The sequence below is a fragment of the Salvia splendens genome, chromosome 6 (genome assembly GCF_004379255.2).
Source record: "Salvia splendens isolate huo1 chromosome 6, SspV2, whole genome shotgun sequence".
Taxonomy (NCBI): Eukaryota; Viridiplantae; Streptophyta; class Magnoliopsida; order Lamiales; family Lamiaceae; genus Salvia; species Salvia splendens.
The window spans coordinates 3,943,166-3,961,928 of NC_056037.1; the positions used below are offsets into that span (position 1 = coordinate 3,943,166).

At 40.6% G+C, this 18,763-nt stretch overlaps 1 protein-coding gene across 1 annotated transcript; it reads left to right on the forward strand.

The window, feature by feature from the left end:
- Positions 1 to 8,824: 8,824 nt before the first annotated feature.
- LOC121808496 lies at positions 8,825 to 10,793 on the forward strand. The gene is made up of 3 exons (XM_042209025.1): positions 8,825 to 9,614; positions 9,708 to 9,900; positions 10,026 to 10,793. Exons 1-3 carry the CDS (start codon positions 9,219 to 9,221, stop codon positions 10,589 to 10,591), a joined length of 1,155 nt encoding a protein of 384 aa, XP_042064959.1. The 5' UTR covers positions 8,825 to 9,218; the 3' UTR covers positions 10,592 to 10,793.
- Positions 10,794 to 18,763: the final 7,970 nt, after the last annotated feature.

An 18,763-nucleotide genomic window follows, 5' to 3' on the forward strand; every position in this document is an offset into this window, starting at 1 on the left:
ATTTATTATTTTGTTGACTCAAAGAGCATTACTGCAACAATGACATAATTGACAATTGATCTCATAACAAACATTAGGCTTCCCACATTATTTTATAGAGCTAATTTATTTTATCCATTGAATAACCATGAAGCCCTAATTGCTACTCGGGAGTATATTTTGGCTTTTCAATTGTCTACATTTACATATATAAATATTCACAAAGTACATAGAAAAATAATAATGAGAGAAGCTCCACGGGAGAAAAATGTTTGGATAAGAATCACATGCATTTGTATCTGTGCTTCATGTTCCATCTCTTTCTGTGTTGAATAATGGAGTACTAGTATTTGCAATTAGTTAGAAACAAAAATAGAAAGATTTTCATAATTTGTATTTGACCATGAAATGGATAAATGGGAAGTGATAAAAGTTGTTGGTAATAGATAAAATTGTGTAAGAGATAGGTCCCCCCCCCCCATTTCCACATAATTAGTTGAATATGAATAGTATAGAAGGGGACCTCTTCTTCTTCTTCATAATAGAGTCAATTAGGTTTTCAAGAAGATTGACTCAAACAAGATTATTTTCTTGACTGAATTTATATTCATAAGGAGCATAATATATAAAAATTGATCTAGGTATAGGTTTATAAAATATCATTACATTTCATTCACAATCTTGCATTTAAGGTTTGTAAATTTAGTGATTATGAAAATATACTAATATTACATTTCATTTTCATCAAGATATATTATTTCTGTTTTTAAGCTTCTAGATGATTTAGCGTGGATCGACAGATCATGGATGTACTTTGAGAGATGCACTATGTACGACTTCTATTATTTGGTTCAATTATTAACTGTGCTCTAAATTGACATAATCCATTAGAGCATCCACAACCGTGCTCTTGCCAGCGGCACGGTTGTGGGCCCGGGCGGTACTATTCATGCCTGCTCTCTGGCAAGAGCACAACACCCACAACTGTGCTCTTCCGCAAGGACGAGCACAATTAATATAAAATTCAATTACACAACAACATTTTCATAATACTAAAATTCATTAAAAAAACCACAATAAAAATTACAAATTACAAATAAAATAAAAAGACATAATTAAAATCCTAAAAATTAAAAATTACATAATTAAAATACTAAAAATTAAAAATTACATAATTAAACTCCTAAAAATTAAAAATTACATAATTATTGGCTAATATAACCCGAGGAAGACTACGCATCCGGCGGCACCAACCCCAATTGTTTTTGGAGACCCAATATCATGGACTCGTGCGTTTGAAGTTGCGTGGGGGTCATAGTTGACCTATCGGCCATATTGAGTTGGGCCAAAAGGGCCCACAACGAGTTGTTCGGGGGTGGAGGTGGAACATAGGGTGCGGGTTCGGGAGCAGGGGCAGATGGAGTCGCGGCGCGACGTCGTTCGGCCGCCGCCTTCTTCCTACCTTGCGGTCGGCGTCGGGAACCGCTTGGTCCGGCATCGGGGCTACCCAAGTTAGCTCCGGCGAGTTGGCTAGCCACTTCTTCCGAGCCGGAGTCGGATAGTGCTACCGACCGTGAGCGTTTGGAGGAGCCGCTAGAGGAGGATGTTATGCCTCCCTTATACTTCGGGTGCGTCCGCGTCTCCTGCCAAACGTTAAGATATTTGAACGACTTACCGTTCATGGATTGGTAGGTGCTCAGCGAGGCGGTGATGATGTCGACCTCGCTTTGGCCGCTCCCGGCATTCCGGGACTCCTGGATGAAATAGCCGTTGAACTTGCCAATTTCTTCGTTGGCTCGGCCGATGCAGTTGCGCACCATACTCTCGTTGCGCTCGATCGTTCCCGACGGCCGGTGTGCATTGTACCGGCTAGAGACGCGCCACCAAAAGTGATCGCCGGATTGGTTCGTTCCAACCACCGCATCTTCGGAGATTTCCAAGTACGCCTTGAACAATCTTTCCATCTCCGCCGGTGAGTACGGTGTGCGGACACCGGCGCGAGATGGAGGATTCGGCATTTGGGAAGGGGCGCGAGGCCTAGGCTCCGGTGTCCACCCGTAGCGCCCATCGGAGGCACCTTGATCGTCGATTGGGTATGGCCGGTAGCCACTCGGAACGCCCGAATCTTGGGTGAGAGGAGGGGCCGAATATTCCGTTTCCGGACTAGGAAACGGTTGCGAACCGAACCATTCGGGGTTCCAACCGTGAGAGCCGCTTGGGTTGTCGTCGTTACCGGACATAGTGGTGTTGTAGGGTGTGAGAGGAAGATGAAAATGGATATGAGAGATTGAAGATGAGAATGGAGATGAGAGAATGATGATGATAATTGTGTAGTGAAAGTGTGAATTTTTGGGAGTGAAATTGGGGGTATTTATAGATGAAAGTGTGTATTTTTGAGGTAAAAAAAATAATAAAAAAATTAAAAAGTGGGGAAAACGGTTATAAACGGATATAATTTTTTGGGGAAGTGAAATTTTTTTTTTTTTATTTTTTATCGGTTTTTTTAATAAAAAACCGATTTTTTAAAAAAAATAAAAATTGTTTGAAACCAACGGCTATGCCGTTGGCGAATGGGAGAGTGACACGTGTGCGTCCGCTGGCACGGACGTGCTCGATACATCGAGCAGCGCCGTGCCAGCGGCGCGGTTGCAGCGGTGGCGGTTCTTCGCCTTGCCGCTGGCACGGACGGCGGTGGCGCCAACCGCCACCGTTGCGGATGCTCTTAGCTCAAAGAGAAATTAAACTTAAAATGAAAATTGTTGATGATTTCCAAAAGAGAAAGAAAATAAATCAAAGAAAAGCTACATAATTTATTTTTGTAAGAACTTATTTGAATATGATGTTTATTTTGATCAATTCATAAAATGAATTTTGTGGAGTGAAACATAGTAAACAGAAGATCGTAGTCAAGTCGGAAGGCAGTAAAAATGCGACTGCTATGAACGATCGAAGAATAGAATTGAACCTCATCTCAAATGGTTAATATAAATCTATATCGCGTCATGATTGATATGACTCCAAACACTAAACACTGAAATTAATTATTTTTCAATTCTTAGAGCATCCACAGTGGGGCGGATTATCGTCCGCCACTGTAGCCATGCGGACGATGGCACATCCATCGTCCGCGGACGATAGGCCTTCGACCAGGCATCGTCCGCGATATCGTCCCCCCACTGCGGGCGACGCAGAAGATGCAACGGGGTTTCCTTTTTTTCAAATTTTTTATCTATTTAAACCTCCATTTCTCTTTCATTTCTCACACCAATAATTCTCTCTCATCTCTCACTTTCCCCACACACCAATATTTCACTCCCTATCTTTCTCACTAAAAAATGAGACCCAACGATGACTGGAGTACATCGGAGGGCATTACTCAGGCCTTATTCGATTGCGTTCATGAGGTTGCGGCGGAATGCTTGGCCGAAATGGAGCGCGAAGCGGCGGAGCAGGCCAGGCGGCGCAGATCCCGAGGCCGATTCGACGTATGGCTTTTGTCCGCCGCGAGCAGAACGTAGCTCACCAACGTCTGTTCGCAGACTATTTTGCCGAGCAACCACAGTGGGGCCCGACGGTTTTTCACCGCCATTTTAGAATGCGGTGAGATCTTTTTCTCAGCATTGTCCAAACGTTGGAGGCACGTGATGAATACTTCCAGTATCGGGAAGATGGCATCAGCAGACTTGGACTTACGCCTTTGCAGAAGTGAACGGTTGCGCTCCGGCAGTTGGCCTACGGCACCACAGCGGACATGTTCGATGAGTACCTTCACATCGGGGATACAACTGGCCGCGAGTGCCTGAATAATTTTTGTAGGGAGTTATGGAGGCTTATAGCAACACATATTTGCGAAAGCCGACTGATTGCCAGGCCCTTATGAAGATGCACGAGACGACGCACGGCTTTCCTGGAATGCTAGGGAGCATCAATTGTATGCACTGGGAGTGGAAGAATTGTCCGACGGCGTGGAGAGGCCAATTTACTTGTGGATACAAAGGCAGCGACCCGATGATGATCCTCGAAGCCGTCGCTGACCATCGGCTCTGGGTCTGACATGCTTACTTCGGTGTAGCGGGGTCAAACAACGATATCAACGTCATCAACTCATCCAACCCCTTCACCGAGCAATGCAATGCCAACGGCCCGGCCATCGAGTTCACTGACAACGGACGCCAATATCATATAGGGTACTACTTGGCCGATGGCATATACCCAAGGTGACCTGTTTTTGTAAAGACGATCAGCTGCCCAATGGGTGACAAGAGAGTTTTATTTGCGCAAAAGCAGGAGGCTGCGCGAAAGATGTGGAGCGGGCATTTGGTGTGCTTCAAGCGCGGTGGGCAATAGTGAAAGGTCCGGCGCGTTTCTGGTTCAAGGAAGTTTTCGCCGATGTCATGTATGCGTGCATCATCATGCATAACATGATAGTCGAACACGAAGGTGGAAGAGTCACCGATTGGGGTGATGATGAAGGTGGATCTAGCTCCAGCACGGCGACCCCGCCCCACGTTCGAGGATTACCGATGGGCTTCAATGAGGTTCTATCTAGACATGCCTCAATGCGCAACCAACAAGACCATGCTCAGCTCATGAACGACGTGATTGAAGAAGTTTGGAACCGTAACCGCCATTGAGAATTTGTAGTTTTTTTTTATTTCTTACTGTAACCTTTGAACTTTCAATCAAATGAAGTTTTTTCCAATTTTTGTAGTGTTTTAAATATTCAAATAAATAAAATGCTTAGAGCGGACTATAGCGGCCTATAGGGCATACCACTATAGGTGAATGAGTAGGAGGATAAAATGCTGATGTAGCGGAGCATATGGCGCCCTATAAGGCAGATTATTGGCGCTCCGTTGTGGATGCTTGGATGCTCTTATAGGTCAGCGATGGAGTTGACCGCCGCTGTATCCTCCATTTTAATTATGTCATTTCAAAATTTCAGAAATGGAAATGATGGCATACGAAACAAAATTATAATAATATAATACTCCCTCCGTCCCGGACTACTTGTACTTATTTCCTTTCTGGGCGTCCCAAGTTATTTGCACTATTTCCATTTTTAGTAAAAATTTTCACCTACAGCCGTAATATTTGACTTTGCTATACACTCATTCCTTAATCTCCGTGCCGAAAATGAAACGTGCGAGTAGTGAGGGACGGAGGGAGTATGATTTAATTCTCATTTTATTTTTACTTTAATTAATATTTATATTCAACGTACCGGCCGGAAATAGTTGCCAACTTGCGTGGCGTGACCGATCTATTCAAGTGGAAATTCAACTTTCTCCTTTCAATTTGCTTTATTTCTTATTCACGGGTTTTTTTCACCTTCATCTTCTCGTGAATTTTGTAACTATTTTTCTCATTCTTAGTTTTAGTTTGCCGACTTGCGAATTTGCGATTATGTTCCCTTTCTAATTTTTATAATTAAACTATGGAAAAGTTTACATGTAACAAATGCTTTATGTTATATACTCCTCATACTTGTTTTTGGATTTTCAGTGTCAAACAAATACAACGAACCATAATTAATGAGAATTTATTCAGTTTTGACCAAATTTTACAATTATCTAAATAGTAGTGATAAAAATATTTGGATAGTGTTCTTGCCACTTAAATTGACCATTTTTAGATATTAGCTTGAGTTACATTCAATAATATTTGAATTTATGACTATATTAATCATTTTCAAGAATCATACACAATAGTAAGAGCATCTCCAGTGGGCGGACATCCCACTAGGACATCCACTAGGACATCCCAAAAACACCTCCTGCCACGTCACTAGGACTTCTCATCCCACTGCCACGTCACTAGGACATCCCCTCCTATGTCCGCCCTTCCCACTAGGACATCCCGCAATAAAAAAAAATCACAATAATTTAATTACGTAAAAACAGAAATATAATTTTGACACGGAATACGGGAAAGCAAAATACGGGCAAAAATACATATTCATAAAACATAAAAAAAACATAGTTAGAAAAAAGCAAAATACATAGTCATTCAAAAAAAGAAAAATACATAATCCAACATCCCCGGCTCACTCCGCGCTGTCCTCGTCGCCCCCCATCCCGGCTGCCCTGGGCATCATACCACCCATACCACCCATCTGTCCCATCCAATTGTACATATAAGGGGACATCATCCCACCCATGCCCCCCATCTGTCCCATTCCCGGTACCGTTGTCGCATTTCCGCTGACGTTTCCCTCCAGGTCGATGGGAAACGCCGGAGTCTGCGACTCGCTCGTGGCCGGGGAGTTCCTATCGTTCTCCATTAAAAGTAGAAATGAAATTTGTAGTAAAAGAAGAGAGAAACTTGTTAACAACAAGTGGTGCAAATAAAATGAAGTTCAACGAGCCGTATATATAGGGTTTAAAAAAAATAAAAAAATTTCGGACGTCCGAGCGGGACGTCCGACCCTTGCCACAGTGGCGGACGTCCGCCCGCCCGTCGCAGGGACGTCCGAGGACACCCGACGTCCTCACGGGACGTCCGTATCCGACCCTAAACGCCACAATGGCGGACGTCCGGGTCGCCCGTCGCGACGTCCGACCGGATGTCCGACCGGACGCCCGCCATTGGAGATGCTCTAACAACCAATAATTCTGACGTTTTAGTTGTCTATTAAGAGCTTTATTTTTAATATTAAAAATTCGTACTTTTTGTCGACATGTACGCATGGTACGTAATGCTAATATAGAAATTGTTCTCTTCTCAATTTAATTTAGATAGACAAAATGTATGTAGAATTTAATTGGATTTCATGGTCGGAATACTATAAAGCAGAATGAATTCTATAGTTATACAACTTAATATTTAGACATTCAAATTATCTCGTATTAAGCAAATAAGTCACTTTTTTAAATTACAAGAGACCTTTTAATTCACGATAAAACTTTTCCAGCAAGTTGTGAATTTTAAAAAAAATAGTAGTAATAAATCAGAACCTAGAGCATTCCATAAACTAACATTATAGGAGTAAGTCGTTAAAAGAATAACAGATTACCAACGGGTTACAACGTAATTGACAACACGGAGCTGTGGTGATCTTGGGGTCACGGATTCAAAACCCGCCACGCGATGAGAGACTTTCAACCTTAATCCACATACTCAGTCGAGCAGGATTAATCCAATTTCGCCAAATGTAAATTCAGAACATATGTGATAAAAAAAATAACAAATTGGTTCAAGTAGTTCAGATATTGCATAACTAAAGATTAAAAAAATGAAGTAGATATATATATGCAGTAGTGATGGAACTTCAACAAAATGTAATGAAAATAGAGTAAACGATTATGGCGAATTCAGTAGTATGCAAATAAATAAACGTGAACTAAATACTATTTTGGGTACTGGATTAGTATTTTCTAAATTTTTAAACCGATAATCCAACCAAAATATGTAAATAAAATTTGATTTAATTCAATTCGATTTTAGATATACTCCGTATATTTTAATTCGTGGCAAGCTCCACCTTTCGCATGCCAAGTGTGAATATTACTATCCAACAATGTTTTTTCATTTAAGACAGAGTTCCTCATTCTAGTTGGTTTTATTGTAGAAGCACGAGTATCCTCCTACACCACAAATAAGGTAACACATGTACCATTTTCCATGGCCAAATAAGAAAAGAAAAGAAAATAAAATAAATGAAGAAGTATTTATTTGTTTCCAAGCTGAATAAATTTGATTGGACAAAATTTAGATAAATCTTGTTTCTAGTGCTCTTGATCACTGTGTAAACAAATGGCACATCCTCGGTTGTCCTAATCCTAGGTTGATAATATGAGAACACCTACCTATATTCATTGATGTGCATCAATACTTTTGTTAATATTTATTTGAGGTATAAGTCTTACTATTTGTGATTATACAAGATTTTAAATTCAATTTACTAACGCGAAATTAAGTAAACAAACTATATGATGAGGAAAAAAAGGTAGTGCTGTTTTATAACAATTATATGATATGGAAGCTACGCTTGCTTCTATATCCCATAAAAATAAGAATTTTAAAAATAACATAAATTTTAATATAATATGAAATTAATAAAATAGGAGAGAGTCCAAAAAAGATTGAAGTGATGAAAATAAAAAATGTGCTCATCTTATAAGATAAACCTTTTTGCAAAAAAATAAAAGTGAACTAATTTTGTGAGCAGATCAAAATGGAAAAGAAAACTATCGTTCAGAGACGGGGAGTGCTATGTTAACAAAAATTAATACTGTTATATTTACCTATAATACTAATACCATTTTATTAGGATATTCACGATTTAAAATCTCATTTATTTTTTTATTTTTAATAAATGGGTCTCACAATCTATTAAATAATTACATTCGTATTTAATTATAACATTAACATAAAAAAGTAACTCATACTAACTCATATTTCATTAATTTTTTAAAAATATTTTCTTACATTTTTTAAAACTCACAATAAATAAAATAAAACTTTAATATGTGTAATATACTATACTAACATATCAATTTTGTTTATTTAACTAATGTGGAGTTCTTCACAATAAATGATGTAAATGTTGGAAATTCTGTGATCAAAGATGATAATTTGATTGGGTCCAACAAACTCTAACTCGGAAAACTAGGCACAGATTTAATAACAATTGTATCTTTTTATATGATTTACAAGATATATACTGAATAAAAAAGAAATTAAAATTCATATTGCAAAAAATGTAACGCTCGTCGCATGTGATTACAGCCCCGGAGCTATGGATAATCCACGAGTGGAAAGATACCACGTGTCTCACTCGGCCCCACCTCTACGTCTCGTCTTTACTATATATAAAATCGTCGCCCACTCATTTCTTAGCACACATAAAAACAAGAGAGAAAATCAATCCCAAATTGAAAAATCAGAAACTTCTATTCGTCGGCGACTTCAGCATCGCCGGAAAATGCAAATTCCGGCTCACGGTTTTTCTTTCTCCCCCATACAAGCACAATGTTCTTGTTTCCTTCCATTACAGTCAGGTTTTTCGCGAAAGCCCCTAGCCGAAGCCGTCTCCCCTCTTCTTTTCCCTTTTAAAGTAAATATTGCTGCGGAATTCTGTTTTGATCCTCTTGTTATTGTGTTGGATGATTATAATAGGGTGATTTGCTGTTGAATCGAAGCAGTTGAGTTTAGATTGCTTGTTTGGGTGTAGTTGCATTGCAATTTTTGTAGAAGGAATTTTGTTCGAGTTTTGTAGTGATTTGTTCTCCAGTTAAATGCCTTTTCCGATGAGAATCCAACCGATCGATGCGATCCGGCACGACGTCGTCAAGCCGCCGGTGTTGAAATCGCGGCTGAAGCGGCTTTTCGACCGTCCGTTCAACAGTGTTATGAGGAATTCATCAGCTGAGAAGCAGGCGCCCGGAGGAGAGAAGGACGGCGGCACGGCACCGGAATTCGAGCCGAGCTCCGTTTGTTTGGATAAAATGGTTCAGAATTTCATGGAAGACAACAACGATAAGCAATCGATCGCCTCCGCCGTGAAATGCGGCCGTCACCGATGCAACTGCTTCAACGGCAAGAGCAACGACAGCTCCGACGACGAGATCGATTTCTTCTCGGACTCGTTAGCAGCGAATTCATCTGTCGCTGATCCCTCCGATAGTCTCAAGGTACCGTGAATTTCCAATTTTCCTTTGCTGTTGAAAACCTAATTTGTTTGCTCTGTCGAGTTATGCTTAAACTCTCTGCTGTTGCCACTGTAGAGCTTGATTCCCTGCGCGAGCGTGGAGGAGAGAAATTTACTGGCAGAAACTTCGAGAATCGTCGAAAAAAACAGCAAAACTTGTAAACGGAAAGACGAATTGAGAAAAGTGGTCAGCGATGGGCTTGTTGCTCTTGGATACAACGCCTCTGTTTGCAAATCCAAATGGGAAAAAACTTCTTCTGTTCCAGCTGGTAAACTCTCTCTTCCATCCTAATTTCGAATAATCGAGAGGAAATTCGTAAAATCCAGTCAATTGAGGCCAAATTCATCATCAAATTTGATCGATTCTCATCTCTATTGGTGTCAATTTGCTCAGGGGAGCACGAATACATCGATGTGATAACGGAAGGCGGAGAGAGGCTAATAATCGAAGTGGATTTCCGATCGGAATTCGAGATCGCGCGATCAACAGGCGGTTACAAGTCGATATTGCAGTGCCTACCGTCGATCTTCGTCGGGAAATCCGACCGGCTACTGCAGATCATCTCGATCGCGTCGGAAGCAGCCAGGCAGAGCCTGAAGAAGAAGGGAATGCACATCGCGCCGTGGCGCAAAGCCGAGTACATCAAGTCTAAATGGCTCGGCCCTCACACACGCACCGCAGCCCCAGACGGCGTCGTTCAGAAGCCCGACGACGTGGCCCGGCCAGGGCACGAAGTCATTGAAGTTCTAGAGAGCGAGATGGGGGAGCTGGACCTGATTTTCGGGGAGGAAACGTCATTGCCGGAGTCTGGTGGGGAGAAACCGAGTTCGCCGGTGGTTTTCTCCGGCGAAATTGCGCGGTCTGTGACGTGGCAGTTGCCGGAGCTTAGGCCCAAGAGTTTGGAGAGGGGGAATAAGATGGTCGTCACGGGATTGGCCGCGCTCCTAAATAAAAAATAAATTTTGTTTTTTTATTTGTTACTTCACTATTGTATTTTTTAATTAAAAAAATTAGAACAACGAATATATATCCCCTCGTAAATCGCTTGTGTGTGTAAAAACGGGAACTCCAACTCCGAGGGTTAATATGAGGGATTTTGGTTTTGTGGTTTTGTAATTTACTTCTAAGTTCTACACTTCTATCTAAAGTTTTTATTTATTATTTTGAAATCAATTATTGATTTATAATCTCTAGGTAAATAGATAACGACATCGTTTCCCAGATTTGAAACAGAGTTTGTTAGATAGAGATGCATGCATATCCAATTGTTTTGTAGGTGGGAAACAGATGGGATACATGATTGTCTTTCTTTCTGTGTTTGGGAAGAGATGATGATTCTGAGGCCATCCGCAATGGGGCGGACGATGGCACGCATCGTCCGCGCCCGCCATCGTCCGCCCCATTGCGGGTGCGTGACATAGGCCGCGGACGATCGTCGCGCCCTATACTAAGGGCGCGGAGTATAGCGCGGACGATGTCCATCGTCCGCCCCATTGCGGCCTACGCGGACGATGGCACGCGTTTTTTATTTTCTATTTAAATCTCGTTTCTCATTCATTTGTACATACGAACATATCGACTATCTCTTTACATGTTCTCTATCAACATCCAACCAAAATGAATCTCGGCGACGACACCAATAGTTCTAGTTCGTCTGAGTCCGGTAGTTCGACGTCAGAAGCATTAGATGCAGCCGTTGAAGAGGCCATGGCGGCATGCTATGCGCAATGAGGTTCTATCTAGACAGGCCTCAATGCGCAACCAACAGGATCATGCGCAGCTCATGAGCGACATGATTGAAGAAGTGTGGGCTCGTAACCGCCGTCGCTGAGTTTGCGTTTTTTATAATTCGCATTGTAATGTATTAATTTTTATTAAATGAAATGAAGTTTTTGAAATTCGTATTTTAATTTATTAGTTTTTTTAAATTCGTATGGATTTTGTAAATATTAAAAAAATTATGATGTGGCGCGCCTTAGGGCGCCCCACTGCAGGTGGGGAGATAGGAGGATAAAACTGATGACGTGGCGCGCCTTAGGGCGCCCCACTGCTGATGCCCCAATAACAATGGTTGGGAGGGAGAAGTGAAATATGGTGTAGGGAGAGAGAGGTACTGTAAAAATGGTGCTAAAGGACAAGTTGCATTTACATTGAGTTTGCGAAATTTATATTATTATGAATGATTATAGCAGAGAATAGAAATTGATTTTTATATGTATAAATGGTTTGATGTGTGTGATATTAAGATAGTACGAACTATTAGGAGTAAAAATTTCGTGGTCTTTCCACGCTATGGTGACATAATAATTTGGTGTGCCTCATCAATAACTTTTTAACAATTGGAAATAAAAAAGGGTCCTTATGCCACATCACTTGAATATAAATTTGGCAACCTTATATCTAAAGTTGAAGACATCCATTTAATCATTTTATGGAAAGTGTAATAAATTAAATATAGAAAGTATACTTATATGAAAATAAGTTGACGTTACTATACTAGTACAATTTATATATGCATATTCATCTCATAATACAATAATATTATACACATAAAAGTAATCATATTGCAAATCATATTACTATGGATAAGATCTTTTTTAATTATTTTAGTATTTATATATATAAAAAAAATTCACATAAATAAAAATTATTACTAACTTATATTTTGTTAGCATATATATGTATGTTTGTGTTAAAATGACAACACCTCTTAAAGTGACACTGCGACATCATGTATCCATCAATATTATAAACTATAGACAGTAATAGTATAAACGTTAGACAACAATCTATAGGTTGATGTCTAGTGTATTGGATATTGCTGGCCGAAAAAATTTACCCTTGGACATTTTTTATGATTGCCACATGGCAGCTGATTATTCGTCCACGTGTACAAATGATTAGCTAGGAATAGTGGTATGACGTTACTTTAAGAGGTGTTATCATTTTAACACACCTATATATATATATATTAATTATTGCAACAAGATCTATCCCTCCGTTGCCAACTGACCTATGCCCCTGCGGGCAATTTTTTTATAATTATTGATATCTCATTTGATATTGTTATCAAGTTGGATCAGGAGCAATTTTATGAAGGCTCCACCGGACAGATTTTTAATTAACGTGCAAAAATCGGATGAAAGTTTGATTAAATGTGAAAACTCTTTTTCTTTTTTCTTTTTCAAAATTGAGTAGTACAAGCTATTATTAATAATACATTTAATGCCACGTGTATGCCTTGCGGCCACAATTATGTCACATTAGCAACCTGCCATGTTGATACGATCCCGTTAGCAGTGGCGGACACAGAGATATGAACATAAGTGGAGCCCAAATTTTTTATATTTTACTTAAAAATAATTTTTAGGTAATTTAGATTTTTAATAGTGGCTTTTATATAATTATATTAATAAAATATGAATATATTTTAAAATTTATAATAGAAAAAAGTAAAAAATAAATAAATTCATTAGGGGCTAAAGCCCCTCCCCCTATACATGTAGTTCCTCAAGTGCCCGTTAGCAATATCATATTTTCCATTCGTCCCATAAAAATAAGTCATTTAGAATTGACACCTACTATAATTGCTAACATAAGAGAAAAAAAAGAAAAAATAATTAAAATGTGCAGTAGATACTTTCATTAAAAATGAAATGTTTTCCATTTTGAGTTGTCTTATTAAAAATGAAACGTTTCTTAAAATGAAAACATCACCATCTCTTTTACTTTACTATTTCTTCTTTAACTCACAAAACAACATTATATAACACTTTATACCAAAAACCAAATATGTCATATTTATTGAGACTGAAAGGAGTAAAGTAAAAGAGAAGGAAAAATGAACGACTATATATAAATGAATATGGATATTTATATGGGAGGGAATGAAAAATATGATGTATTTTTGTGGGAATAATATTAAAAGTTGAATACCACACAAAATTTGAAATTAATTAATGGAAATCTAAAGATGCTAAAAGTTCAATAAACTGCAGATGAATAATCCAAACAGTTTTAAAATATAGTAGGAGTATTGAAATAATTCAACAGCCGTAGCCGTATGCAAAATATTATTGGTAAACTGATACGATTACTATTATTATTATTATTATTATTATTATTATTATTATTATTATTATTATTATTATTATTATTAGTTAGTTAGTTAGTTAGTTAGTTAGTTAATTATGGATTTGCATATCTTTTTCATATCTTTTGTCTTACTCATTAAGTTAGTATCCACTATTATAAATAGTGGACATTGTTCTTCAGTTCATTCATTCAAGAAATAAAATACTTCTTTTACGCAATTTAACGTTTTTTCTCTCGTGCACAAAGCACGAACCCTAGAATTCGACGCCGGATTGATCGACGGGCAAAGCTCCCGCGACGTTCGACTCGATTTCCTATCGTTGAGGAACTTTATCCTTAACAAGTGGTGCTTTCATTCTCGAACTCATGGTCGAAGTCAATTTTCGTTCATGGTGGGAGATATCGCAAGCATCTGAAGGCTTGCAATTGAATTCAACAGTAGCAACATGGGAGAATATTCTCGCTAGGCTCGCCCGGCTCGAAACCCAATTGGTTGAGCATAAGCGCAGGGTAGCAGCAACGCACTCTCCGCTCCAGCCTGAACCTGATCCACCCGACCAACCCTGGCTGTACACCGTCGCACAACCACCTCACGCGCCCTACACCTACACGAATTCATACGCGCTGCTGCGAAGTCCTTATGCCGGACCCCAGAATCTACCGCTACCTCCATACAAGCTGGATAGACACCAATTGCACCACGGCCACCAGCCCATCGCCTATCAACAGCCACCGCTGACAGCAGCCGCTGCCGCAAACCTACCCCACCAAAACTACCAGCCCGCTATCGGCTGGTGTCCACTGACGAGTCACCACCACTCAGCAGCGCAACTGCCGGCTGCTGTTGTACCGCTGTACAGAGGAGGCCCATTGGAGGCCGTCGTCGTACCTGATGAGGCCGTTGTAGTAGAGGAAGTCCAAGATAAGATCTGCAGCGAAGTCATGCTCTTCAGCCGCAAGCCCTATGACGGAGCTGAGATGCTAATGGTTGTCCCGCCCTCTCCACCCGCGATCTCTATGCCGTGCAGCCCCAATGTCAATGGACAGGAGGAAGAATTGTTTGAAGATGAACCGCCCCTACTAGCCGGGATCCCACCGCCGTGCAGCCCAAGTCAGGATTACAGTAATCACACTTCGGTTCCAATTGAATTGGTCAATTCAGTGGAGTTTGAGCATCTTGGCGAGGGGAATGATAGGATTGAAGTTAATGGTGAAAACAAGGATCTAGACCGAGTTGATGAGAAAGAGTCATTGATTTTGGCAGAAGAAAAGCGTCGTGATGAACAGGAAAGAGTACGTTCCACGGACTCTATATTTGAGATAGAAGCAAAGGAAGCCTTAGTTCATGTTGTGGCTACTTGTTTAGTTGCACATATGGAGCAACTGTCGAATGATGCTGAAATTGCTCCAACGCAGCGACCGGGAACGTTTGATCCAGGAGGGGATACATCAAAGCTTTTGTTGTCTTCGACTCTCTTCGTTGCTTCGTGGTTCCCACCTTGAGGACAAGGTGGATTTCAACCGTGGGGGAGTTGATACGATTACTATTATTATTATTATTATTATTATTATTATTATTATTATTATTATTATTATTATTATTAGTTAGTTAGTTAGTTAGTTAGTTAGTTAATTATGGATTTGCATATCTTTTTCATATCTTTTGTCTTACTCATTAAGTTAGTATCCACTATTATAAATAGTGGACATTGTTCTTCAGTTCATTCATTCAAGAAATAAAATACTTCTTTTACGCAATTTAACGTTTTTTCTCTCGTGCACAAAGCACGAACCCTAGAATTCGACGCCGGATTGATCGACGGGCAAAGCTCCCGCGACGTTCGACTCGATTTCCTATCGTTGAGGAACTTTATCCTTAACATAAACATCGTCGCATTACTTTATATCCATATTATAGCAGAACGTTTTCGAGTAAAATATTACATTTGATAAATTTAAGGAGATGTACGAATTAAGTGCTTTATAAGATTAACTATGTTCTTAGAGCATCTCCAATGCACGGATGTCCCATTCGGACATCCACTAGAACTTCCCAAAAACATAATACGGGAAAATTTAGACTCGGCTCACTCCGCGTTGTCCTCGTCGCCCGTGCCGCCCTCGCCGTCGCCCGTTGCGGCTCCGTCGTCCCCGCCGCTAATCTCGACGCAATCATCTCCAATGGGTGGCATCCCTAAATCGCGCTGACATCCATCGATGACATCCTTCAACATCATTTTGTACACAGGATCTGTCGTGCTATGCCACCTATGCATGGTCCGGACCAAACTAGTCGTTATCTGCACGCGGGCGAGACGATCGTACTCCTCTGGGGGAGCAGGGGCCTCCGATTGGACCTCGAACGACACGCTATCGCTGCTGCTTCCCCTAGCCTTCCGCTGCGCAGCCTTTTGCCCAATCGGGCGACGTCGCCGGTGGGAGTCTGATTGAGGTAGCAGGGACACTTCCTCTGCTTCTGGGAGCTCGTGCGAACCAGCACTGCTGCTGTATTCACCGGAAGAGTTGATCTTCGTTCGCTTCTGCCAGCTCGATTCGACACCCCCACAAAACTTTTGGGAATCCTTCACCACGAGATAGGCCTCCCACTGGTCGAAATCTTTGAACTTCAAGGATCTGTCGGGGTACTGCGCCAAGGCACGGTTCTTCACATCCTCCTCGGACATACCGTTGGTTGCCTGGCGGAGATTGTTTTGGTAGAGGCCGGCAAATCGACTAAGCTTAGGCCTCAACCGCTCCCATTGTATCCGGCATTGTTTGGGAACGCGACACTTCGCCCCAGCCGGTTTGTGTGTGAGGTAGGCTTCAGCGACGCGATGCCACAGTCTGTCAATATGCTGGTTAGCACCGACATAGGAATCCTCGACTATTGAAACCCAAGCCTTCGAAAGCGCGACGTTTTCCCACACGCTCCAGACCGTCCTCTTTCCCGTCTCCTCCTCATCCTCCTCCTCAGCCATCGTTCGCGAGGAAGAGCCCGTGGCTTTCCCCTTGCCCTTGCCCCTGCCCCTTGTCGCTGTCCCCACATCATCGGGAGTCTCCCTGACTGGAGATAGCCCCAACTCCTCAAAAGAGAAAGTTTCCACGTCGGTGAACTGAGTCTGCTGAACAAAACTGGAGGGGGTATCAGTAGACAACATATCGATAACCGGCCGATAGACATCGCCCGCTAGTGATTCAGGGCCCCTGCCACCCCCTCCCCCAGGCATGGTCTGCATCATCCCCGGCATCATCATCATATTTGGGGTCATGCCCCCATCCCCATCCCCATCCCCATCATATTTGGGGTCATGCCCCCCATCCCCGCTGCCCTGGGCATCATACCACTCATCCCACCCATCCAATTGTACATATTGCAGTAAGGAGACATCATACCACTCATCCCACCCATCCCACCCATACCACCCATCCTACCCATTCCACCCATCCCCGACATTGCCGGAATCGTTGTCGCATTTCCGCTAGAGTTTCCCTCCAGTTCGGTGGGAAATGTCGGAGTCTGCGACTCGCTCGTGGCGGGGGAGTTCATGTCGTTCTCCATTAAGTAGAAATGAAATTTGTAGTAAAAGAAGAGAGAAACTTGTTAACACAAGTGGTGCGAATGAAATGAAGTTCAACGAGCCGTATATATATAGTTTAAAAAAAAAATTAAATACCGGACGTCCGACCCACGCCACAATGGCGGACGTCCGCCCGCACGTCCGAGGACATCTGACATCCTTACGGGACGTCCGTATCCGACTTGCCACGCCACAATGGTGGACGTCCCGGTCGCCCGTCGCGGATGTTCGACCGGACGTCCGCCATTGGAGATGCTCTTAGTCTATAGTGTGAATCAGAGTTTCTGAGACCGTTTTACAAATTCAATACTATATAAACTGGATAAAAAGTTGAGACCAAATCAAATCAAGAATTAACAATAATAATATGCAACTAATATTATAGATATGATTTAAGATTAAAATTTGATAATAATTCAATAATCTTGTATTCGTGTTTCTTGATATGGGGAAAAGTGTTATCTTGACCACAATATAATCAATCATAATTTAATAGTGTTACACTAATAAATTCAAATTAATTTGCTAATTTAAATAACTATTAATCTTCCACACTTTCTAATAATACTACTCCATATAGCTAGTTCTAGTATGATCAAATGTCACTACCATTTTTATATCACAATCAATCATTGTGGTGGTGGGGTTGGGGATTATTATCTTATACATAAGGTGGGTGGGACCAAAACAAGAAGTTGTGGGGTCATATTTCCTACTATATTTTTTTTCTTAATTTAGTGGAATGGGACCCTTATTACTTGCCCACATCAAAATAATAAAATCAATTGCCCAAAGTTTAGACAATAATACCACATCTCTGAAAGCTACTCTCCACCCACTTCTCTCTTGGTTTGTGATTTTGAGATTTCTTGTGAAGTGTAAATTCTTATGTATAATATGGGCTATAAGTTATAGAGTGATTAATGTTCAATATTAAAAATTTGTGTTTTGAAAAATTTTGTTTGCTACGGACAATCTTGCAATATTTCAACGTTATTGATTCAATTTTGGTTCAAAAATTTCAAATTATTATCCACAAAAAATAAAGCGAATGTTGAAAATGAAATCCCACTTCTTATCCAATAAAGTAGTGGGGCTTGTTTTGCAAATATAACCAACCATAGACATGTACTAATAAAACTTCTGTATCTATCCGTTGCTGTGTGTGATGAAATTCAGACCGTTGATGTAATATGGTGTGCTACTTCATTTTCATGTCCCCTTGTTTTGTAATCCCACTTCACCTTTATTTCTTTTTTATTTATTTGGTTTTCTATTTTGCACTATTTATTTTCACACTTCAATAGATGTCAGTAGAAAGGGAGAATCTGATCCAGAAAGACTATTCTTTAACATATTTTATTGCTTTTACTCTTTAGAGTCTCAATTATAGGGATTTGGAGAAGATTCTGGATTTTTGAAGAGTGATTTATAAACTAGTATACTACTTATTAAAAT

Bases quoted from the DNA above. Each gene is read 5' to 3' on its own strand.
- LOC121808496 (XM_042209025.1), top strand. From the start codon at position 9,219: ATGCCTTTTCCGATGAGAATCCAACCGATCGATGCGATCCGGCACGAC. The intron at 9,615-9,707 runs GTACCGTGAATT...TTGCCACTGTAG, and splicing joins ATCCCTCCGATAGTCTCAAG to AGCTTGATTCCCTGCGCGAG. The intron at 9,901-10,025 runs GTAAACTCTCTC...CAATTTGCTCAG, and splicing joins AACTTCTTCTGTTCCAGCTG to GGGAGCACGAATACATCGAT.